Source organism: Chlamydotis macqueenii, chromosome 1 (assembly GCF_036417535.1).
Source record: "Chlamydotis macqueenii isolate bChlMac1 chromosome 1, bChlMac1.mat, whole genome shotgun sequence".
Lineage (NCBI taxonomy): Eukaryota > Metazoa > Chordata > Aves > Otidiformes > Otididae > Chlamydotis > Chlamydotis macqueenii.
The window spans coordinates 182,015,815-182,040,211 of NC_141556.1; the positions used below are offsets into that span (position 1 = coordinate 182,015,815).

The 24,397-nt window shown below is 41.3% G+C and overlaps 1 protein-coding gene across 1 annotated transcript; it reads right to left on the reverse strand.

Annotated features, from left to right (window-relative positions):
* Positions 1–941: 941 nt before the first annotated feature.
* On the reverse strand, positions 942–23,173 carry OLFM4 (olfactomedin 4). The gene is made up of 6 exons (XM_010116883.2): positions 23,093–23,173; positions 21,122–21,199; positions 17,086–17,238; positions 10,810–11,022; positions 9,719–9,872; positions 942–1,735 (listed from the first exon to the last, which is right to left on the reverse strand). The coding sequence occupies exons 1-6, from the start codon at positions 23,171–23,173 to the stop codon at positions 942–944; spliced, it is 1,473 nt and encodes a 490-aa protein (XP_010115185.2).
* Positions 23,174–24,397: the final 1,224 nt, after the last annotated feature.

Sequence of the window (24,397 nt, forward strand, 5' to 3'; positions counted from 1 at the left end):
TACAAGAGCATAAAGGAAAAGAAAACAGTATTTCTTGCTCCTGCCAGGAAAATGCAGCCATGATGACCATAAAACATGGCTAGATTGCAGTAAGACCATTCGTAAGGCCAGGTCCAGGCACAGGAAGTTGCTAAGGGCAGCAAGGTGGGACAGAAAGAAAGGTGGTGAAAGCCTTGCTGCCAGCTTTTCCACCACAGCTGCTCCAGGAAGCCAGCCTGATGCTGTGGCAGCTTGGGAGATGGCTGAGCTGAAGCAAGGCAGCTACAGGTGAGGCTCCAGGGGTGGCTGTCCCACTGCGTCAGCGATGGCGAGGGCAGAGAGCTCTGTCCCTGCCTCGATGCCTTCTCTTCCCTCCCTGCAGTAGGACTTCAAACAGCAAAGTGCATTTCTACCCTCTCACCTGAAGCCTTGAGCCAGATACTGCTACTGCCACCTAACAAATGGGTTGCTGTCCTCTGACCAAGTCTACCTCCTAAACTATTTTAATCCTTTGATTAATTTTTCTGAGGTCTCAATCCACTCTGACAGAGATCAGTGGAAGTTCACTTTCAGTTTCTGGGGGACTCACCTGTGTTACACTGACAAATGCACATCAGTAATTAGCTTCTCAGTCAGTAGGTAGGCTGTGCCCATCAATTTCTGTGAATAAAATACACTAAATCTATGCAGTAAATCTGCCCTTAGAGGCAGGACAATTGTAAAGCACTGAACACTAATAAACACTAATCAAAACTTCAAGAACCCAGTACTGCCAAATGCTGCTGCCAGCAATACTGCTGACCAGCACAGGGAGATTCCTTTAAAGAGTATAAGTAGTACATACAACACCTGCAGTTACAGACCAGATGAACCCTAAACTGGCAGTAGAATTGTCTGAAGGCATATCAGATCTCTCATTTTAGTTGCTGCCAGTTTTATTGCATGCTTACATCACTGAGAGACTAAGGCTGAAAGGTCATATCATATCTTAGAAGGTAACCATCATTGTAAACATACAATCTCTGATCTGTGGGGTTATAATCGATACTCTGGATTGTATCTAACTTTTTGTCCATAACGATGCTAACTCTACTTTCTTGGCCGGTACTGGTGTCATACATGTAGAAGATTTCCTCTTTCCTAGTGTTCATTGTCCTTGTGGCATACAGAGCACCACATAACATGAAAGCATTGGAAACAGATGACTTGTACTGTCTTGTCTGCCAAGTACTTAGCACATCAAGTGTGGTCTCATTGAGTCTGCTAATCACAATGTTGCCCATGCTATTTTCTGTTGAATATATTACCCATAACCCACTTTCATCCACTGCAAAATCTATATCTTGCCATGCTACACCTGCATAAGAGAAACGGTTACCTATAACAGCATCTGGAAGCTGCTTCCTCAAAACCATGGTGTTTGTTCTTAAATCATGCTTCACTATATATCTTGAACCATAAGAATGATAGTACAGAAAACCGTTGTAAAGGGCAGCACCACTTCCTTCCCCATATGTTATTCTACTTTCATACATAGGTTTAAACAGCAGCAAATTATCGAAGGAACTATAAATTCTGTAGTATTCCAAGTATCTCCCATCTGTGTTCAATGGTGCAACCCAATAGACTTCCTTCTCTGGGTCAGAGGGAGAGTAATCTCTACCCCAGGAACCGTATTTGTAGGAAAATCCTCTCCAGTTGAGCTTTACAATATAGGGCTGGCTAACATTCAGCAGTCCACGGTGAATGCAGCTACCTGCAAATAAATAGAAAAATAAACAGGTTTTTCAAATGTCATCATTAGGAGAGAGGTTTTGCATATGATACTGTATGTATATACATGGATATATGGATCTACTATGATACTATAGCCTCTGGAGTGTGTTTACTAGGGATTAGCTTTGTGGCAAAGTACAGACATGTATGTTAGCTTCACACGTAAAAGGTTCAATTTGGGCCAAGGTCAGCAGCTGAATGTCACTAAGTGTTCCAAGTTGACTCAAAAAGTTAGTGAAAAAGAAAAAAAAAAGAGTACATATTATTATAGCTATTGAGGGGCTGGGGGTGGAGAAAAGACAGAGATACCCATCCTCGGTCAGGATTAATTCACAGAAAATGCGAAACAGCTTACTGCACTGTTCCAGACAAGGGACAGATTTCTGTTCCTACCCATTTGATGCATGCCAGTCTGATGCACTAGGAAATCCCTTGGAAAATACAATTTCAGAAGCATTTTAGGTTATTTTCTACCTCAGTGGAACTGAGAGCATGGGCGATGGGTAAAAAAGAAAGCGGAGCATCTGATTTCTGTGTATTTCACTGAGGAGGGGAAGGAAGGAGCAGCAGCAGCAGTAATGCCAGAGTCACATTTCAGATTAGTGTTCTGCTGTCAGAATCACAGCTTTACAACAGTGCATCACAGCCGCATGGTGCCTTCCACCTCAGGCCCTCAAAGAAATCTGCAGACAGTAACAATCACAGCCTAGGAAATGTAGACAGATATTACTCCAAGTTTTCATGTGAGGCAGCTCTAAAGAGAATATGACTTCAAGCTGAACCAGAACAGCTTTGTTTTGCATATATCATCTACAAAGCTGTTTTTCAGGATCATGGAAAAATCTTCTTTTTTCTTTTTTGAATTTTGCTACCCAAGATCCTTGGCTTTTTGCACCTACAGAACATTTTTCAAGATGTGCTGCTGGGATAAGTAGGGGTTTTCCCACACTTACTAGGAAAAAACAATGAAGTGAAATGAACATTCAGTTATGACAATGACTCTTTGGAACAAAAAAATCCAAAAGAATGTAGATAAAATAAATATTTTCCCTTTAGTCATGGTGAATGGCAGTGACATTCCTGTTTCCTATCAATTCTCAACATTTTAAGTCACTGGTGGAAAAAGGCCTCCGCTCATAAATGTCCGTGGGCCTCTGATGAGTCTGAAGCTGCCACTGGCAGAAAACAGCACGCTTTTTTCCCAAGTTTAACCATCAGCTTTGTGTGTTACTGCCACAAAAGTGTCCCAGATTTTTCATTGTAAGGCTGTGTTCACCTAAAGTAACGGAGGCAGAGTTGTCAAGCGACCAGCACCAGCTCACAAGTTTAGTGGTACTCCAATGTTTCCCAATTCACCGGGGTGCTTTAGCCACTAAACATCCTTCTTTATTAAAGACGGAGTATAATATGAGTCTCACATGTCAATTAATGGATAAATTAATGTCTACAACTGTTTGATGTTAATAATACCTCCCTTAGCATAGCAATTCCATGCACCACCAGCTATGGCATCAATGATGAAAGTCTAACTTATCTTTTGAGGTTTTAATGCTTTGCATGGCTACCGTGTCATAATTGCTGACTGCCTGTATGAAGAGAATGGCTGTTCATAAGCTCCATCACACGGGGAAATGTCTAGCATATAAATAACATATGTTTTACCACAAAGAAGAAAGAGAAATAACAGAGAGAGAATTTACCTTTTGCTCTCAAAGCTGACCATCCCTAAGCAAGGCCAGACAACACTTACAGAACTGAACTGAAAACTCCTAAAGCCACTGACAGAAAAAGCCTAGAAGGTATCCTGTTCTCAAAGGCATCCTAGTCTCCACAGATAGAGGGCAATGTGGAGACAGACCAATCTGAAGTACTGTACTTGGGAAAAGATCAGGAAACAAGATATTTGGTGAAAAAAGGACTGTTGCAAAGGCAAAAAAAATATTTTTCTGGTCCACTTTGCCCAGAGGGAAGGTGCTTTACCTCTGTGACAAGGTAACCTGTAGCCTGAATGTTAGAAATGGCCAAGAAAAAGGTCGACGTTTGTGCCAATGTGTAAAGTCAATTTGGGCAGGGAAGCTCTCCACGTCTCCTCCTTTCTCAAAATGTAATATTTCTCTCCTTCTACTACATAATACCTTTGTCCCTCACAGTCTTTTGTTCTCTTGCGCTATTGGCTTGATGGACATGTGATTCACCTGCAACCTCCTCTCAACATCTATGAGGAAAATGGAGAGCAGCTTTATATTAAATAGAAATCACTATGCTGAACTAAATCTCTGTGTCCCCAGGCCACCTTGGCAATTACTTTGGGGTCAGTATTGCCCATGAGAGCAGCTATGCATCACTGAGTACCCAGATCATGGCAGAGAGGGTGACACGAGTTGTGAACAACCCTGTCTCCTCCCCCAGCCCCTTTTGTGTCCTGGGATTCTCGGGGCTGAAACATGGGATGACCCTGGTTGAACGCTGCTCCCTCCATGCCACCAAGAATCACAGCGAATCAGCATTCTTGGCTCGGAGCAGACGAGCATTTAAGCATGCACTTAAGTGCTTTACAAAGGATGAGGCCCTGGAGCAGAAACCTCATTTCCAAATTTAGCACACAAGGAAGGCACCGCTGTACGGCTAGCCAGGCTGCATCTCTGGAAATGGCACATAGCATGGCTAGTAACATGGCCTCAGCACTTGGCACAGATACCAACGTTTGGAGGTGCTTATACCTCAGCTCATGCAAAGGAGGAAAGCTAAGGCAGACAGTGCAAAGTGGCTTGCTGCCTGCCAACTCCATAAATCAATTTGAACTGTTTTTTGTCTTACATCTCCATTATGTATTGTTACCTCCGGCACAAGGGCTTCTTTCAAGCTGGTGACATATTGAATATATTACTGTGCTTAAATCACAATAAACTTATCTCAGAATTAAATGGTTATTAAATGCTCTAAAACTCTTGATTTGTTTAGAAAAATATAGCACTGAAGCTTGCAGGTAGTGAAGCACTGCTAAGCTCATCTATATGCGACCTCAAACAATTTTTCATGTCATTAAGCAGAACACAATTCCAGATTTATTTTAATAATTCATACATTGTTTCATAAATAAAAAACAAACGTGTGTTCAGCAGAGAGACCCTTTTTTACAAAAGAAATAATAAATTATTATTTCTTTCCTTAAAGAGATCTCTCTGCTGAACACTTGTTTGGTTTTTATTTATGAAACGATGAATTATTAAAATAAAGTTAGAAGTATGTTCTATTTTAATGACATCAAAAATTGTCTGAGATTTCTATAGAGTATGTGCTTGATTTTGATTTCCTTGAAAACTCTCCCAGAATTATTATTTTTTTTTACCAAAAAACTCTGTGGTAGTCAGGGGGTGATCTGTCTTCTGCACAGGTTCAGAAGAATTCATTGCTGTTTATTTAATCTAAACTTGCCTTCCTGTCTGGATCTTGTGGGAAAAAAAAATGCACAAAGGAAACAAAATGTCATGTAATTTTGTAAATATTAGAAGGTACTTGAAATAAATCCATATGCATTATTCAAACTTTCAAGTTTTTTTACTGCTTTCTCCACTGTTTTGGGCCACTGATAAATGGCATCCTGGTATTTTTGCCTTCCTTTGTTTCCTACTTAGGTAGCAAATAAGCAAGAGGAGGACTAACATCGGTACATGCACACCTACTTCTCCTTCTCCCTAGATAAAGAACCAGTATCTCAGCTCAGTCGTTTCCTAATCCTTCTGATTCATCAGAAAAGGTCCTGGCACTTAATTGTCATGACTGGAGGGAGCCTGACTTGCTTGGTTGACAGGCTGCAGAATTGAGCGTGAGACGCATCCCGTTGGGTCTCACTTCACCCACTTCACTCTGAAGCACTCGCAGAGCCCATCAGCTTCTCAGTCCAACAACACAGATGCCAAAAAGCTCCAGCAGCGCCCCCTCACCAAGCAGCTGCATCTGATTGCAGAAGAGAAGGGATCACAGTTCCCCTCTGCAGGCAAAGATCACAACACAAGGTGGGACCCACACTTGAGGGAACTCCCCTGAGGGGCACAGAGACCAGGAGCAGGATGGTGCTACGCTCTCACACGTGTGCCCAGGCAGTAGATGAGTACCCTCCTCTCCCATCAGATGAACCGCTGCATTCAGACACGTGAGCCTGACGATGGCATGAGATACAGGCGACAGAGCTGCTCAGGGAAAGGCTCATCTTGGCTCCTACCATCTCACTGACATAGGAAGACCCACACAGACACCTCAGTCTTCACCAATATAACAGTGCACAGCCACAGGCTGACAGCTGCGTTGGAGAAGACTTATGTTGTCAGCATCTAACAAGGGATGAGGTGGAGGGCTGGAGTTCATCTGACCTACCTTCAGGCAACTAAAAATTCAGGTGCCTCAGCTAAGCTCCCTCCATTGCCAATGGAGAAATGCCTGTGTCTCCAGAGGCAGTTCAGGCAGTCCTGGAGAGGAGGCACTGGCCAGCACTTTTCAGGTGCCTGTAGGCCTGTCTCTCTCTTTGTGTATGAACATGATCATTTCAAAACACAACTCAAAACACTTAAAAAACACATCTTAGGTACATAGGAGGTAAAAAACAAGGTAAAAGTGAAATCACTATAACACTCGAATAGGATTGCCTGAGCTCCAGTATTAGGCTACAGCAGGTCTTCCTCCTGCAGAGACCTATTCACCAGTAACTTGAAATCCTTAATTTCTAAATGTATAAAAGCAAGAAAAAAACCCAGCTTTGTTCTTTTTTCCTTACTTACTTTTTTTTTTTGCCTGCAAGAGTTTCATCTGACTCACTTCTCCCTGCTGCCTCTCTCAGATCATTTCAGTGACATGTGAAAAAGAATCTGCTGCAGAGTCCTCAAAGAACCATCCTGGGGTCTTTTCTCTCTACACCTGCTCTGATGCAGCCAGGAGAGATCAGTGGATAAATATTTCTTTCCACTGGAGTGGTGAGGAGAGAGATGCTAGGAACCGCTGCAGGTGATGATGATGAGGATGATTAACTATATACTTACTGTGTCCCATCTCAGACAGTCAGACACCCACCTCTCCAGTGGGAGAGAAAGGTAAATGGAGACCAGTGATTTCTTTCTGCTACGTTGTTTGAGAACAGGCCTGCTCACTCTGAGAAATACAGCAGCAAAAGCCTTGGGGAATAGAGTCAGAGGGGCCGTGTACTACAGCACTGAGAAGCAAGAAGCTTTAATTAAACTTGCCTTTAGACTCGTGGTCTTAAACAGCCTGGGGACTAGCCAAGCTCTCTCTGGTTCATGTTGCCTACCCAAAATATGCAGGAGAGAGGATGAAGGGGGAAAGAAAATGCAATCTGAAAACAGGACAAAGAGTCAGTTTAATACAAACTTTATAAATATAATATGAATTAAAAGCAGGGCAAGGCCAAATGGTTTGGCAGGAATTCAAGGCATTCAGGCTTGCAGAGAAAACGTATGGAAATTTTGTTCAAATGCATAAATGAGTGCTAGAGAGCTTCACAGGCCTGGGTGTGAGCATCCATGCAAATCCTCCAAAATGACCATCTAGAAAATGCAACTCTCACATACTTCCTTCATCTCCCCAAGCAATAACATCTTCCTCCTACTACTTGTTTTCTGATGCAGTCTGGAGGACATGTAATTGCTCTACAAAGCTCTCTGCCAAGAAAATATTTGCTCCCCGCCAGGCACACAAAGTCAGGATACGCCAGTCCTGCTTGAATTAGCAGGGATCTGAGCCTACATAACACCTGGGTTATCTATATAGCTGGCATCTCCCAACAGGCAGGACACTTGCCAGTCCTCTACAGTTGCTCTGCCATTCATTTGTGCCAACCTCAGAGACCACCCTCACCCTAAAGGTGGCCATGACAATACACCCACACACATCTTCCAACCCCTTTGGCATTCCTGTTGCTGTGGGCAGGAGATAAACTCACAGAAAACACCAGAGGATGTCCTCAGCTGATATCAGTGGTTGTAGTCCTCTGGAAGCCAATGGAGCTATCGTTGTTCATACCACCTGAGGTTTTGGCCTTCTAGATTATTTTCTGCTCTGTGGTTCCCACACAACACAGTGACATGCAAAGGTGCCTGAGCTATAAGGAATAAGGTAATGCTAAAGCAATACTATTTTAGTCCCAGATAAACTCTATCCATCTCCTTATCATCCCCTAAGAAGCAATGCTAAATAATTCTATTACAATCCCAATCCCATGCAGTTACATTTACCCATCCCAGAGCTACCATCTTGCTCTAGGCATGACTTGCCTGTCCCTGCATGGAGCTGCACTGTGGAGCATAGACTTCTTTTTCCCGCTCTGTGAAAACTCCTACATCCCACAGACGCTCACTCCGACCATCCAGGCGTAAAAGTAGCCCCTTCCTCCAGCACTCATGGAAGGACACAGTATTCTTGTTCCAGAGCCCAGTACTTTCTCACTGAAACAAAGGCTTGCTGTAGGCTTGAAGAGAAAGAGGCTGTTTCTTTCCACACACCGTCACCCTCAATAAATCAATAAGATGCCCTTCAAATACTTTTAAAACTTTGCTTTTTTTTTTTTCAATTGAAACATTTTAAGACCTTCCTTAAGGAGCAGAGAAGGGCCTTGAGATTTTGCAGTACAGGTTTTTGTTTTAGCTTTCTCTCCTGCCTGATTCCCAAACAAGGTGTTACTCATGCATCCTGTCAGAGAAATGCAGCAGCTGCCCGCGCCACCGTGAAGCCCTAAGGAAATTGCAATAGGAATGGCTGCTGACCCTAAGGGAAGCTTGTATTTCTGCCTCTCACCTTTCCAACAAGGCATTTGAACTAGCTGACCCCATGTTGATGAGAGGTAAATGCTGGTAGGCGCAAGTCTGTGCTCCCCCCAAGCAGGACACCCCTACTCTTTTTTTATGGTCTCCTCTATCTGATTGCTAACCAGGTTATGTGAAAAAGCAGGATCCTTCCCCTGGGTATTGTTTACAGCAGAGCACTTTCTCTCTTACAATACTCTGTTGAAAGGAACCCTTTGTGTATAAAACACTCAGGGGATCAACTCAGTTTGATAAATCCTCCTGTCTGTTAGCAAGTGGGATGCTTGACCTGGCGTACTTAAACTAGTGTTTCCTAAACGGTTCACTCCAGTGTATAATATCTGACTCTTAAAATTTCTCAGACTACAATTCACTCGCAATGTGATTTTTCAAACTGAACACATCACCAAGACAAAAATTACTCTGGTTGTAAACTAATTACCATGTACCCTGTGACTGTTGATATTTTTATATGAACTGTGCTCTGGGAATCACTGATGTAAGCCCAGAACATAACCTTTCCTCCTTAAGAAAAGGGTAAGATCCTAGTTCCACTAAAATCAGTAATAGAGCTCCCACTTATTTCCCTGAGACCAGAATTTCCCCCCAAGGTTCCTGACCTACTGATTTAGAAGAATCTTTTGCCTGTGAAACAAAAGTAACCTTCATGCAAAGCTACCTTCCGGAGCCTGCATACCAACAGCTTTAGTACCTCAACTGTTGCTCATACATTTCCTAAGCAGCATTAGAGCAAAATTACCATGACACAGGTCACTTACTTTCACAGGAACTATTAAAAATGAAAGCTGGTCAGGAAAAAAAAAGGACAGTTTCCCACAAAAAAAAAAAAAAAAAGGTAGTTGTTTTGAAAAAGAGAAAGGGGCTAGAGATTCCCTCTTCGCATTGCAGGTGAGAGGAAGATTATAACTTTTCCTAGTTGAAAACAGCTACTATGTCTGGAAGCGTTTGTTTTCTGCCCTCATTTTCCTTTTGAACCTGTTGATGAAACATTAAAAGCTGTCTGCTCAATTTTTCAAGAGCTAAGTAGTATCATTACAATTGTATTTAATATTAACAAAGAGAAATCTGTGCATTTACTGTTCTAACTCATGTATTATGTTGTTTCTTATCTGATATACAAGTGAAATGCCTACCTGGCGGGAAATATGGGGGTACTGTAGTTTTGTTTGTGTTCTCTTCACACTCTTTCAATCGATTCTGCAGAGACACAATTTGTCGACGAATTGCAAGGATATTGTTTTTGTCCAGTGATTCTAGTTCATTTACCAGTATAGTCAGGTTTGTGATCTAGAGAAAAAAAAAAAAAAAAAAGACAGCAAATTTAAACCTCTGTCAACTTTATTTTACAGATATTTGCAGGCAGAGTTGATCATACCATAGAAGATGCTGCAGAACAGGTTTTAAGAAATACCCCTAAGAATAGATCTTATCCTCTAGTCTCAACTTTGCATTTCCAGCCGAGGTATGTGACCACAAGGAAATGCTTTAACACTTGGTTGTATACCATAATGCAAAAATATAGTGTTATTTTTTTACATAGTATTAAAATAACCATTAAGTCTTAGGCAAGCACTAGCTACTACATATAAAGGGTTTATTCCAGCCTTACAAAGGTATCTGGAAATTTTATTTGCAAAGATAAATAATGTTCTCAATCACCTACTTGATGATCTAAAGGACAATGGAGAAAATGATACTTAGCTTTCCATCTGAAGTAATTATTCTCTCTAGGTGAGTGATTAATTACCATTTTGAAAATGTGATTTATAGTCTGCTGGGAAGGTGATAGTCTTTCCCACTTCTTGATTTCATATTGATTGAGCCACTGCCCTAGCAACCAGAAGCTAATTTTTTAATTATCTAAGTTAAAGCACAGAGGCTTTCAAGCATGGGGGGTCTATAAATTAATATTTATTACAATAATTTAATCAGCTCATGTGCTTAACATTATGCAAAGCTGTTAACTTTCAGGCAGACAGTTGGCAAAAATAAAGTGGTCCCCATTTGTTTTGAGGTTTCTTTGCTTTTCTTTGCTTTATATCAAGAAAAAAGATGTTAACACGTTTAAGGTCAAACTTTCTTTTAATTTATGCTGATGAAATGCTAAAATAATACCACTGGTTGCAATAGAGACAGGCTACATTTCCTCGATGTAAACACTAAGAACAGAATAGACTATCTGTATATTTGAACCCTCTGTGGCTACTTAAGAGTCTGGCAATACCTCCAAAAATATTTGCTCAACGATGACATTGCTTCCAACAAGGCTGGATTTCAGCTGAATGACCAGTTTCTCCAGGTCACTGATTTCCACTTTCAGTAACTGGAAGTCCAGTTCTGTGTAAGATATACTGCTCATCTCCATATGCTCCACTCTGATGGTTAGATTTAAGATTCGCTGCTGATACAGTTCAATCCTTTTTGAGTATTCTCTAACCTTAAAGACAAAAAAAGAAAAGGTACATATTCAAGACCAGGTTAGCAAATTAAAAAAGGCTGATTGACATCTTCGTCGTATTTCTGAGTACCCCATGCATTACTTCCACATACTTGACATATATATTCTTCACATAAACTACATAGATGAAATTCTCATCGCATACATAAAAAATGTGAAGTTTAACCCTCACTCATTGTTGGCAGTTCCACAAAGTCCCCTCAGGAATGCCTGGGGATAACTGAAGGCAGAATTTTACTTGCAGTCTTCCTTTTTTTAATTCTTTGCCAATATTGTCTCTTTGAGCTAATTTTATCCTCAGTATGCCAAGAACTTACATTGGTGAAAATTGTATTAGGAAAATCTGCAGTGTATTATCTCACAAAAGTAACCCAAGGAGGCTGAAAAATGCAATAAAGGATTCCCAAGTTTTTCAACTTCATTTCCTATTAACTCTGAATCCAAATACAATTTTACTCTGTGTACATCTGAATTATGTCAAAAGTTGGCAGAACTGATTTGGGGTTTGTCTTTGGGCAAGGGGGAATATTTAAACACAGTGTTAAAAATCAAATCCTGTTGCAAGCTTTAGCTACAGTAATTTACATAGCAGCCTTTTTAGTCTTTGAACTATTAAACTGTTGTCCAGATAAATATATTTTCACCCACGTATCTGCTCAGGTAAAGGTCGCAGCACAAGCATGATGAGGTAGAATGTTAAGAATATTGTATGGATTTGGGACATTCCTTGGAAAAAGTTAGTCCCTTGAAATTCAACACTCTGGGAAATATGCATAATTTCTCTCTCATATGCTTCCTGAAAGTCATGTCTCTTTTCTCTTAAATCAATATAATTACATCACAAAAGATAAGAAGTAGGAAGAAATAGAATTAGTTTGTTGCACCAGTAACTCCCTATTTATAATCTCAGATAGTATTTGTAGTATAAATCACTCTCTCTATATCACTATGATTTCCATAACTATTACTTCTTCAGTCGAAAGATTCTTAGCCCACATCCTCTCAAGCATTCTTGCATTATCTTAACATAAAATGAAGGTCAGTATTTTTCCCCATTGGCTCTGGAATGGCATCTAAAATCCTGTCATGGTGTGAAGAACATGGGCCCTCCACTTTCTGGCTCTGGCAGCAGCCTCTGGGACAAAGACCACAAAAAAACACACTTATCAGATAATGCCTTTCAATTTTGATCGTATCCCTCATGTGCCAAAGAGGAGGCATAGAAGCACATTGCACAGAAATTCATGAAGGGCAGAAAGGGTCCTTTAAGATCATAAGGTATTCAGTGATGCAGTTTAAGAAGGAGAACCGTAAGTGAGAAGACCCTCTTTTCAAAAGTATAATTTTCAATAATGGTAGAACTACACTATGAATCTGAAAAAAAAAAAAACAAAACAAAACAAAACACTACCAAACCTCTGTATGCACATACATAACATACACCAAAAACAGGTTGCTCAATCCCAGGCATTTAAATCAGAGTTTGAAACAGATCTTCTGTTCTGAATGTGTCCAGTCAGACTTCAAGCTGCTCTGATACAAACTGGAATGTATCCATAAGCTGCTGTAGAAGGACCCTGACTCATGACACTGGATGCTCTAGATTTCCTTTATTACAGTTAAGAATAATAAAAAAAAATAATGGCATATAAAGACTTAGATCTAGTTTGTTGTAACTAGTTGGCAAGAGAAATAGCTGGGATCCCTTGTTCTAGCTGTCATTATCATCTGTTCAGGAGGGAATAGCAGGAAGAACTGGACAATATTATTGGAAAAGCCAGATGTAGTTGGACCTTGCTTTCACTGATCACCTAAATCAGTTTGGAGTTGGAAGATATCCTCAAAAAAATCTTCTGCAAAAAATCTTCAAAGGTCAGTGTTTAAACTGTGTGCCTACAGTTTGCACAACAAAAAAAAAGAAAGCATGCACAATTACAGCCTGAATAACATAAAGCAAGCCCATGTCCAAACAAAATTGTACTGCTATGTGAAGCTATGTACATCACAGAGATACCTGGACACCTATCTAGGTATTAATAACCTTTCTTCAGTAATACTAATAGTAATACTAATAATGCAATATAGACCAAATCTACAAACCACTGAAATAAGCAGACTGCTGGAATTAGTGATGGCTACTCATTAGTGAGAAATTTGTTAATCTGTAGTTTTCTCCAGGGCCCCAAAAGCCTTGACAAAATGCTGAGGGCTGGAACAAGGCACATAGTTATTTCAGCCTTGATTGCAGAGTGCTGCAGGACACAGACCTGAAGTTCTCCTCTCACATCAAAGGGTTTTCACTCAGTCAACTCTCCAGGTCGTTTAAGGACATGTCAACACCATCCAGTGGAATCCAGCTGAGAGATATCCATACAAGTCAAGCCTAAACTAGCCCCAGAACTCTGCAGTGCTCTACACAACCTCACCAGCATCGTAATGAACTTAAGCTAATAGCTTCCCTGGCAAATTATTGGACAAATATAATTTTCTCAGCAGTGCTGCTCTAACAGGTCTATATTGCTTTTGTAGACAAATCCAGCACATATGTCAAGCATTGCAATGCCCTGTGTGGACATTCCTGCCTGCTCAGATCTGGCTTAGGAGTTTCTGTAGTTCAGAAATATCAGTTGAAGAGAACATGATGTTGCTCTGTTGCTTGGCAGATAGATTTAAGCAGCTTGTAATCCCTGCTCTTCTGCTGCATCTACCTGCTAGGGACTGGCTGTTGTCTCTAGACATACTGGCACAGAAATTCTGTGCATATCCCATATTTAGGGCTACAGACCAATAACTAGTACTGATTGCTGCCCCATTTTGTCATAAAAGCCTAAAGTAGGGTATGATGAGTGCATAGGGCCTGTATTAGCCCTTTATAGGAAGAGGATGGAGCCTTGTGAGGCATATGTAGGAAAAAAAATTCCTCAGTTTCAGTTTTTCCTCCTTTCCAAGCACTGTCACCCTTGTGGAATGAAAAGGGCAGGAAAAATCTGCAATGCTTATTTACTGTGTCATTTACCTGCAATTGGTATTTATCAAAACAGGCTTTGCAGCATGCAAACAGACACTTCTCCAGCATGCATTTGGAGAGTACAGAAGAGGGAACAAAGGTACAAGAGGAAGATGTAAAAGAAAAAAAAAGTGGGAGGACTGAGGGAAGATGAGAAGGAAGTGACAAAAACAGCAACTCTGTAAAGTCACTGGGCCCAGGACACTGGCTTCAGGCAGGCCTGACCTCTGCAGACCTGGAAGGAGCAAGGTTGGCAAGCAGTTTGCAAGCTGACATGGAGAATTCCACTGCAGATTAACGTATTTTGAAAACAGCTGTTCCTGGCAGAGGGCAGGCATGCTTTTTTCCTCCTGTTTTTGTTATGTGAGGATGTCGTGGCTGTTGTGAGCCAAGTTCTGAAAGGCACTTTCTCTCCTTGGGATCACGTGCCAATCTATACCTGTTGTGGAGGTGTCCTCTTCCCTTTCTTATTGAGAGGAGCAGCCAATTCCCACTTTGCTTTGAAAGGTTAATTTTCTTCTGTAATCATAATTATGCTGGCAAAGGTTGATGTGACAGAGGAAAAATTAGTCTGGTATTTTCAGCCTAAGGTTTGTACTCATTTGGCACATGAGAGCATCTCTTTATCTGTGAGCTTCCTTGCCTGCTGATTCTGTAAAAGGACCCCCTTGCTTTTTGAATTAGCCTACAATCAGGCAAAAGGTTAATGATTCAATCAGGTTGTTTATCTGGGACTTCTCGCACATGGAAAGCATCCTTAAGAGGGTCCAATCCTGCAGCTCTTACCCAGGAAAAACTCCCATGATCTTCAAAGGGTGTTTTAAAAAAGCGACAGATTCTCAGTCAAAAAAAAAAAGAAGCACTCAGTTGAAATTCCCACACCTGTGATGAGATTACATGATATTTGAGCATGATTCCTTAGGAATTTGCTCAGGATCATTCCTAATAACAATAAATAACAAAAGCTTGACTTTCCTCCATTTCATTGTTTCCTTCTTTCTGTGACTAAAGTGACTATCACTACTTGTCATGACTGAACTAATATACTGGATTGTATAAAGAGGATTTTTTTCCACAACTGGAAAGGTGAAGAATTTTTAAACATTGAGACTCATACATCACAAGATCTCAGATTACTTAAGCTCAGATATCAATAGAGCAATGCTTGACAGCTTTTGTCTTTTTACAGAAAAACACCATCATAATTGAGAAAACTTACACACATAGAGTTATACCAAAATGCAATCTGTTCATTTTCATTTCTGACCCAAATTGTGTCTCTGCCTATATCACACCAAAGTACATGTCACACTTTATCTCACTAGATGCGCTGTAGCACTGCTTGGCTGATTAGCCTTGACAGGATGAAATTCAGTGAAGCCTGAGTTAGGTCAAGAATTTTCACTGTCTACAGCAAGAAATGAAAGCCAAGGTCAGTGTCTCCACTGCGGTACACTGCTGGGCACCTGAGGATGACAATAGTTACACCAGTTGACACCATCTGGCAACCTAAAGTCCACATCTTTCCATGACTTTAGAGGTGAGTTTCAGATACAAATCTGGACATTTAATTTTAGGTATCTAGAGTAACCCATGTCTTTATATGAGCAAGATGCTTGAACTCTTATTATAGTCAATGGAGATCTAAGGTTGTCCCCACAGAGAAGTCAAGCAGCACTTGAGATACTCTGCAGATCTGCATGGGACTAGCAGATATATCACACATCCTGAAAGAAAGATGCAGAGTTCTGAGGAAAGTACTGGTAAGAGACTGGTTACACCAGGGGAAATGAATGGGAAAGGTGGTACAGAAACACCTTGAAGAATCATGTCAACTTTCTGGCTGGGAATCATACCACTGCTCCTGTCCCACTGCAATTAGCTTAAAATGCTGGCACTGACCACAGTGGGAACAGGATGAGGACCTGAAATCTCAGTGACTTTCAGGGATCATTAACTCTGAGCCACACCTCCACCTTGCAATGGATCAGGTAACTCCTGTGCTTGGAGGCAATGGGACTTCTGTCAGCTTGCCCTTCATACCCCTGCTGACAGCTGAATGAGTTTCATTGTTAGCTCCACTTCTTTCAAAACAAGTGATTTGAATTGAAAGATCTTACCGTAGGATCCTCTGCCAGTTGTTGTGGTTTTTTATGCACAACTTCTTATCTGTTCTTGATTATACCAGAGGAGGGTTATGAATATTTATGGTTAGAATTTATAATTTAATGCTGTGTCTTTTCTGCTGATTAATTCAAGGACATTTCATTTCTTAAGATGCTTGGTTCCTCAAGAAAACACTTTCTGCTGGACACCTAATCTGAATCCTGAATATTTATCCACATTAAGATTTCTGTCTTCACAGGCAGCTTCACCCAGTGCACTGCAGCATGTGTAGGTTTGCCCCAGTTCCTCACAAAATGGATCTGAATTCATGCAACTAGCAGCCAAAGTAGTGTAAGGTGTGTTTGCCTTCAACAGCAATGCATAATTCAGCAGTCTCACTGCCACAGGTTCAGATGTTGACAAGGAAGATATTTGATTTTTTTTAACATTGTTTTTTAATCTCTGAGAGCAGAAGTGGTGAAGGGATGAATATTCACCTACTTCTTCACTCTGGGCCAGGGTGACCTCTCTCCTCTTTCCCTTCATTTCCCTCTTACAATCTGGCTGGCTTGATGCAAATAATAACACATGAAAGAGCAGGAGGCTTGGCTTCCTATAGCTCTATGTAGCAATCATAAACCAATAAAACTGAGCCAGAAGAGAAAAAAAATGTAATAATTCTTCCAAAAATACCATATGCCTCTAGCTGCAAAGGCCTAGAAAAGAGACCTAAGGATATTCAAATGTATGACATGCTACAAAGTCAAGGATTTGAGATTTAATCACTCTTCTCCTTGTTCTTGCACAGCCCTCTTTCCCACTGTTTGAAAGACAGGTCACAGAAAACCACCAACTGCTGTAGTTTTTCACAGGCAACCATTTTTCAGCAAAGATACAATTGTTATATTTATGAGAAAAGAACACCTTACTTTAGAAAGCTCTAGTTCAAATTTCTCCGAGAGCATTGTGGCTATAATTTCCAATTGTTCAACCTTCTGCACTGGAAAGGTGGTATCTGGCAAGTACACAGAGCACTGACAAGTTCCCTCGTCATCCACGGAGCCGGAGACGTTGGCAAAGAGCTGCAATAACAAATCAGTAAGGAAAAATTGTTAATATTCTTCTCTGGAATCGGTAGCTAATGCCTAACAATAATACAAGCTGAGACAATCATGAGATCAACAACTTCATCACTAGGCATCTTTCACCTTTTTCTTCCAAGGAACTCAAAGTACCTAGCAGTTTTTATGACTCAGCCTTACAAGTCTTTCTGAAAATAGCTAAATATTGCTGCAAAGACTTTACCATTTGAAAAACAGAGACATAATAGTTCTTACTTTCCCAATCTTGTCGACAATGTTCCTAAGATAATGAAATAACTTTTCCAGCAGATGGGAAAGCACACAACAGTAGGAAAACAATAACTTAGTAAGTTAGGTCTTATAGTTGTTGTTCTGTTAATCTGAATTGAATTTATCAGATCATCTAGCCATTTCCATCCATAGAGATGAAAGCATCAAAACAGAAGTAGTAACAGGGAAAATTTTGAAAAGAAAAATGCTTCATTTGAAATTTCTCAGCCGGCCTCAGCAAACAGACATATGCATTTAATTATACATTGCTAAAAGGTGACAAATTAAATATGCAGGCTCAGCCTAAGGTAGAGAGACTTATTTTGCTACAAAAAATATTGCACATAACACCCACGCATCACAGCCTGCTCATCCACATTGGTGGATAGTTTCCAAAGCTATTGCCCGTGCCATTAGCATGAATTGTCTTGTCCTGGCTGTCTGCACACTCAGAGCATCACCATTGGAGAAATGTGTATGGTGTATGGAAAGGTCAGGGCTGGCAATTCATGATCTTGCCATAATTTACAGCCAAAGCACATCATTTCCTATAAACACTGGGCTGAATACTGAGTGTGTTTGAAGCAGTTCTTCTTTGTTTGTACACAAAACGATTCCCAGTTCATAAACCTATCACAAATTTATTAATAAAGATATTTGATGCTACTTTAAAATATTCTGGCACACACTTCAATGCAGTTGCATGTTTTAAAACTACAGACTTGCTCTTTAGATACACTTCTTTCTATAATCTCTCCTACTGCCTTGCAGAAATCCCAGTTATTCATGTGTTCTCTCTTTCTCTCTCCCTCTTAAAAATAAACAAATAAACAACAAAACTGTCTACTGAAAGCTGACATTTCAGCACTTCTTCCCTTGCTTTTTCACAGTGATTTCAACTAACTTCTTCACTGCCAAACCAGCCCAGTACGTGAAGTGATGGCCAGCAGCAAAGCTGTCTTGATTTGTGAGCCCAAGAAGAGAACAGCAAAGAGCAGGAATGATCCCAGTTCACACCTCTGGTAAACTCTTTACCGCAGCCATAACAAACAGCATGCATCTCATTTTTAAAGGAAGGATGAAAAGACATTTTATCTGTGCTATTCAAGCACCATGGGCCTTAAAACTTCACTCATAGCCAGACTGATGAAGACATTTAACATGAAAGGAAGCAGAGAAGTATCTCATGGCGTTCCAGAATATCCCAGCACATGACTTCCATTGATCGCCCTGTCAGGTAGGCTACCAAAGCACTTCTAAATATCCCACTGAGAACATAAACTATTTCTAAGTTTCCAAGTTCTTTTGAAGATATGGCTGTCAGTACCTTAACTACTATAAAACATAGGTTCCTAACTCACTTAGGTGCTTCTGCACCTCTGAGTCCTCTGCATGTGGGCATGACTGGGATGGAAAGTTGCTCAGCCATAATGAAAGAAATAGATGGGGGTAATAAAAAAAAAGTCTTTCCATAAGACTATTGTGCACTGGCACGCTAATTTTTTTGTAGAAGGTACTGTATTCTATCCCTTCTATGTATAACACAAATATAATATATATGTGTATATGTATACTGAGAGAGAGTCTACTATACATAGTATAGCATAATGTGTACTACACATACGTATGTTTCCTTATATAGTATAGTGCAAACTACACATCGTGTACTCTGCTATAAACTGCAGTCCTGACTATATATAGCCATCAGTTTATCGAGAGGTACCATGCTCACTCCATGTGCTAAATAAGCCATTCATAAATGTATTCAGATGATTTCCCAAAAAAAAAAAAATCCAACTTGTGCATTTAAACTCCATATGAAAAATGATCATTATATTTTAAAATTTGTGTTATGAGAAAGCCTCGAATTGAAAGCAGAGCATTAAGCACAGCTTATATTTAAGCCAAGAGACAGTTTCCCCAAAGGAGCAGACAGCCTGGGCAGACAGAACTGCTTCTACTCTTCCATTGACATTACAAACACTGAGATCATGATCACAAGACCAAGAAGCACTGTTTAGTTGAAAGCCCCTTGGGTCAGTAAGTGCTTCAATCAAAATATAACACCAGTCAAACTATAACCATATAAAAAAAAATGTCTTCCCTCATCCTATTGAAAAATGCACAAGATAGGCTGTACTTTTGATGGAGTTGTATGTTGTTTAAAGTTTAATAATTTACAGTGAATGCTTAAAAGAGAGTAAACTGTCCTAGCCTACAGCAAGGACTTGACAGCAACATTTCACTCTGTAAAATTAAGCTGTTACGTATACATATTTAAAGCTATGGGTAATGTTCCTCTTACATATCTCTTCAATTTAAGAAAGGAAGTAGAAGCTGGCAGGTACTTGATTTTCTGAAAACTGGGAAATTTATTCAACTGCCCAAATGTGGACTTAGAGTTATATCCTCAAAAAAGCCTAGCCATCTTAGTGCTTAACTTCCAGCTACACTGTAGCTCAGTGGCATTCAGAGCTCTCAGTTAGCTACTTGCTCTTCCTAAGACAAAGAGTGGGATCCACAGAAACCACAGGGCAGGGACAGAGGCTACCTCAGCTAGGCAAGGAGATGGATGAGGCTTGGGTCCTGCTACTGAGGTTCAGAGAGAAACTCCAAACTCCATAAAACTTTCTAAACCCTCTACTGGAACCAGAGACTTAACTCTCTCTCAGATGTCCCTCCACACATCCCTGGAAACATTCAAGGCCAGGTTGGACGGGGCTCTGAGCAACCAGATCTGGTTGTAGATGTCCCTGCTCCTTGCAGGGGGGTTGGACTAGATGACCTTTAAAGGTCCCTTCCAACCCTAACCATTCTATGATTCTATGATTCTATCCCAGCTGCCACACTGGCCTAGCCTGGACAATGAAGACCTGCCGTCAAATTGTCTGCCATCTCTGACCTGATCTGGAGCGGTGCTTTGGACTAACCTTGCTCTTGATATTAGGTTGCAGGACCATTCAGAGCAAAAGTGTCCCATTGAATCTGCTCCAAAGCAAACGTGTTATTAAGCAGTCACTGACAGAGAAAGGGAAGGAAACAAAACCCTGAAATGCACAAATTATGGACTTGAGCACTGTACCGGAAGGTATGGAAATAAAATTCAAGTCAAGTCCTTCTACCAGCAAATAGTTGAATAAAATTTGAGCTAAGTAGAACAGGGAGAATCCAGTTTTTCTCACTCCAAGCAACCACAAGTGGGCACTTCTCAGAAGATAGTTTCAAGGCCCTGTTCTGGTTTATATGAGGAGACAGAATTGAAAATAAGTTTTCTCCTTCCTCCAAGGAGGCTGTAATCACTAAACTGTTTGGTACATCGCCATCAAACCCCCACAGCCCTAGCTCTTTCATGTCTGGAGTCCAGTTCAATAGTCACAAAGGCAATGTTGGAGCTTTGGATGTGACTTAAAGCATTGGATGACACAGATGCAGAACTGATGATTTTGGGAAATCACTGCTGCCTAAAACCTAAACACCTTTTCCTGGGCAGCCTAACTGGTGTACCCCTATCAGAGTTAAACCTCTGAGTGACTGCATAGCATTTAAAAAATGATACACAACTTCCTAATTTTGCTCTTTTCTAGACTTTATTGAAGAACAGTAATGATCATACCTTTGGGGTAGTGCGCAGGTCACCAGTCATGTTTCCAGGCTGAGTCAGATATGAAAGCATTGTATTGAGATGAGTGGGCTAAAAAGCAAAGGAAAGCCTCGTTCAGTGTGAATTCCTGCATATGGCACCATCCCTTCCCCACCAGCTAGCCCCCACCCTGCAGCTCCAAAACACTTTGATTTTATTATGGGAGCCATCCCCAGCAACTGTAAAATGAACTGGCTTTTCTGATCTGCTACTGAGGTGACTAACGTTTCCCCAGGCACAGTGTCACTTCATAGACACCTCTTCTTGAAGAGAGGCTCTGTGTGACCAGTCGAAGGCAGGGGATGCTCAGCCTGCCCGGGAGGTGTGAGCTGGGGCTCTGACAGGCAGCCTTGGCAGATTGTGTGGCAGTCTAAACTGACAGTACTGTGCCCCCCTGCCCTAAATCCAGAGACTACTGTCCTCCTGGCAGGGATGTCGGCTCCTCACTGCACCTCTCGGTGTGGGACTCGCTGCCCCTTTCACACCAAGCTGTCAGGCTGCGAGCTGTGACACGCATCCCGCTCTGCTCCCACACCACGGAGGGACCAGCATCCCACCATGGGGAGGGAGTGCCGGGGGAGGTGACACACTGCCAAGGATACAGCTGTGTCCACCTTGGGAGTCTTTTACATGGTAAGAGTAAATACATTCCCTTTAACTTTCATCTCTGGCTGGCGCCTGCTTTCCTGTCGCAGGAAGGAGAGCAACTGTCACCCTGGCACTGTACTGTGCGTCCCTAAAAGCCTACCATGTCCCCGCACAGCGTGCAGAGTGCAGTGCATCTCCATGATGCAGCACACTGTCACCTGTAGCGGGGCCTCACCAAAATCTGTGGCAAACTGGGAACTGCAGCAAGACAATGTCAAATGGTGTGACAGACTGAGCATCAAATGGGCTTCCCCCGCAATGGGATACCTACCCTGGGTCTTTCTGCATTTCCCAAATTCCAACCAGACCCCCATTCCTGAGACAAGGAATGGTCAGGAAATCCAAATGGCCAGCAAAGGGCAGGTCTATTACAGGGCACAGTGTAAACAAGCTTTTGGGGGCACTTTGTCAAATAAACCCATTTGAACAAGCATTGGTATGCTCATATGATTACACTGAAGATGGAGGGGAGGAGGGGGCAGCTAGTAGCAATTAACAGTGGTAGGGCAGAGAGCATCACAAATTGTGTAAATTAGACAAAAATACCAAAAGGCAGTCACTTTGGGTCAAACAAAATCAAAATATTTTGTTTCATTTGGAAGAGCTTTTAAGCTATTTGCAAAGTTTTTCTTCTGACAATTTAAGCTCAGATTTAAATTTTAAAACAATGAGGCAGTATAAAATCAAAATAAATCTCTCACTAACATAATTTTTACTTTTTACTTTTTTTTTTGCGAAGTTTCTCTTCTCCGTTCCTCCCTAGATTTGTTGGCGGTTTTTGGTTTGGTTTGGTTTTTCTGATTAGTAGGTTTGATTTGGACTTCTCTCTTGTTCAAACAGATACAGTTTTATGGGGAAGAGGGAGACCACCCTACAAAACCACTCAGCATAGCTTTCATATGCCCAGTCACAGAGTATGCAGCTGGAAAAGCCCCCACCTCCTAACTCCATCCACATCAAAGATACAGATCCTTTCCTACTAAGCCCTTGCTAATTAATTAGAAGCTACACAGCGCATTTAATATCCACTCAGATCCTCACTGGGAGTTGCACTCATCTAACCAAAGGCAGAATTTGACTCTAACTTTAAACCTATGTCTCACTTTTACATTTATTATCCAGTCCCTGTACATTAGTTGCAAGGAGGATGGAGGAATACTTTAAACTTTCTCCATGCAGACATCTCAACGTTTGCCTAATAATTTTCCAGTAACCTTGAAAGATTTTTTCAGCAATCTCACTTACATTAGAAGGCAAGAAGGCACCAAAGCTCAGGTTATGAGACCCTCATCTTACCACATCTGGTGCTGCCGTTGTTCCAGCCAGAGCAATCATGCTTCGCATGAGGAGCAGCACAGCCACCTGTGTGTGCTTCATCTTCTCAGCCAGCAGATGTGACAACAAAGGCACAAAGGAGGTCTTTTATAGTAGAGTCTGGGGATTTCCCCAGCCAAACCTTAAGGAACTTGCATGATATTTTCTAAGTTTTTGGAGAAGTGATGTCATGAAGTCATATAATAATAGGTGCCAAATACTAACGTACAAAGAACATAGGAGTTACTCACCATCAGAAATTAACTACATACAATTTCCTAACAGGAAAACTTTCCCATATGGTGCAGTATCTAATCTTAATCTTCGTTATGCAGAACACCAGGTGCTTGTTTGCTAGGACAGGTAGATAAACATTTCCTATTACTGTGACTCAATCACAAAAATTCTTATAGATTCCTTCAAAGTTATGCAGACAATACAGGTCTGAGTGTATTTATTACTTCTTATAGGGACAGAGAAGAGCAGGTAAGGTTAGACTTTTCACAAACCAGAAACATCCTCCCCTTATTTCAAAGACCAACAGACCTTTGACAATAAATAAATTGCACAGGGGTCTCTACAGCTTTTCAGTTCCCTCAACTCTCACATAGCACAGGTGGGACACAAACAGACTATCTCCTCCTATTTCCTTCCCAGTAGGCTTACGTCTCATACATCAATGCTATGTACCCATTAGTGCTTATTTGTGCATTAACACTGTGTACCCATCAATGCTTACTCACTTGTTCTCTTTTCACAGAGCTGCATGCCACCTGACCACAATGATTCACTGTCCTGTCTCTAGAGCACTGATCTAGAAAGAGATTTTAAAAAGTCTGCAGGCAAGATCTAGTGTGGGCCCCACATTCCCAAGCTGAACCACACAATGGTATGTCTGAAGTTCCCAAGGCATTCAGCCAACCACTGGAGCTCCCCACTTCCAACAAGCTAACACCTTGGCGGTGTCAGCTGCAAGCATCCACCTGGTGCAACAGAAATTAAAGTCTCTCTTCAGACTTCTGTGGATCACTGGGAAAATGAGCTTGGTGTTTGGGAGGAAGATTCCAGTCAGGACTTAAGGGGATGGCCACGTCTGTGCACTTATAAAAAGAGTTAAGAAGTCCCTAGACCAAAACATGTCATCTCTTGTCCTCTCCTGTGCCTGTATCCTCAATGCAGCATATGCTCTTTCCGTCTTCGTTTTGTTAGACTTAGTTCTTCTGCTAGGTCAGCAGCAAATGGCTGCAGCTGTGTGTACGTGGAGAAAGTGGTTAGGAGACCCTAATT

Bases quoted from the DNA above. Each gene is read 5' to 3' on its own strand.
- OLFM4 (XM_010116883.2), bottom strand. From the start codon at position 23,173: ATGAAGCACACACAGGTGGCTGTGCTGCTCCTCATGCGAAGCATGATT. The intron at 17,239-21,121 runs GTATGATCATTA...TTGTTATTGCAG, and splicing joins ACCTGCGCACTACCCCAAAG to CTCTTTGCCAACGTCTCCGG. The intron at 11,023-17,085 runs GTAAGGTGTTCT...TTTGTCTTTAAG, and splicing joins TTGAACTAGAGCTTTCTAAA to GTTAGAGAATACTCAAAAAG.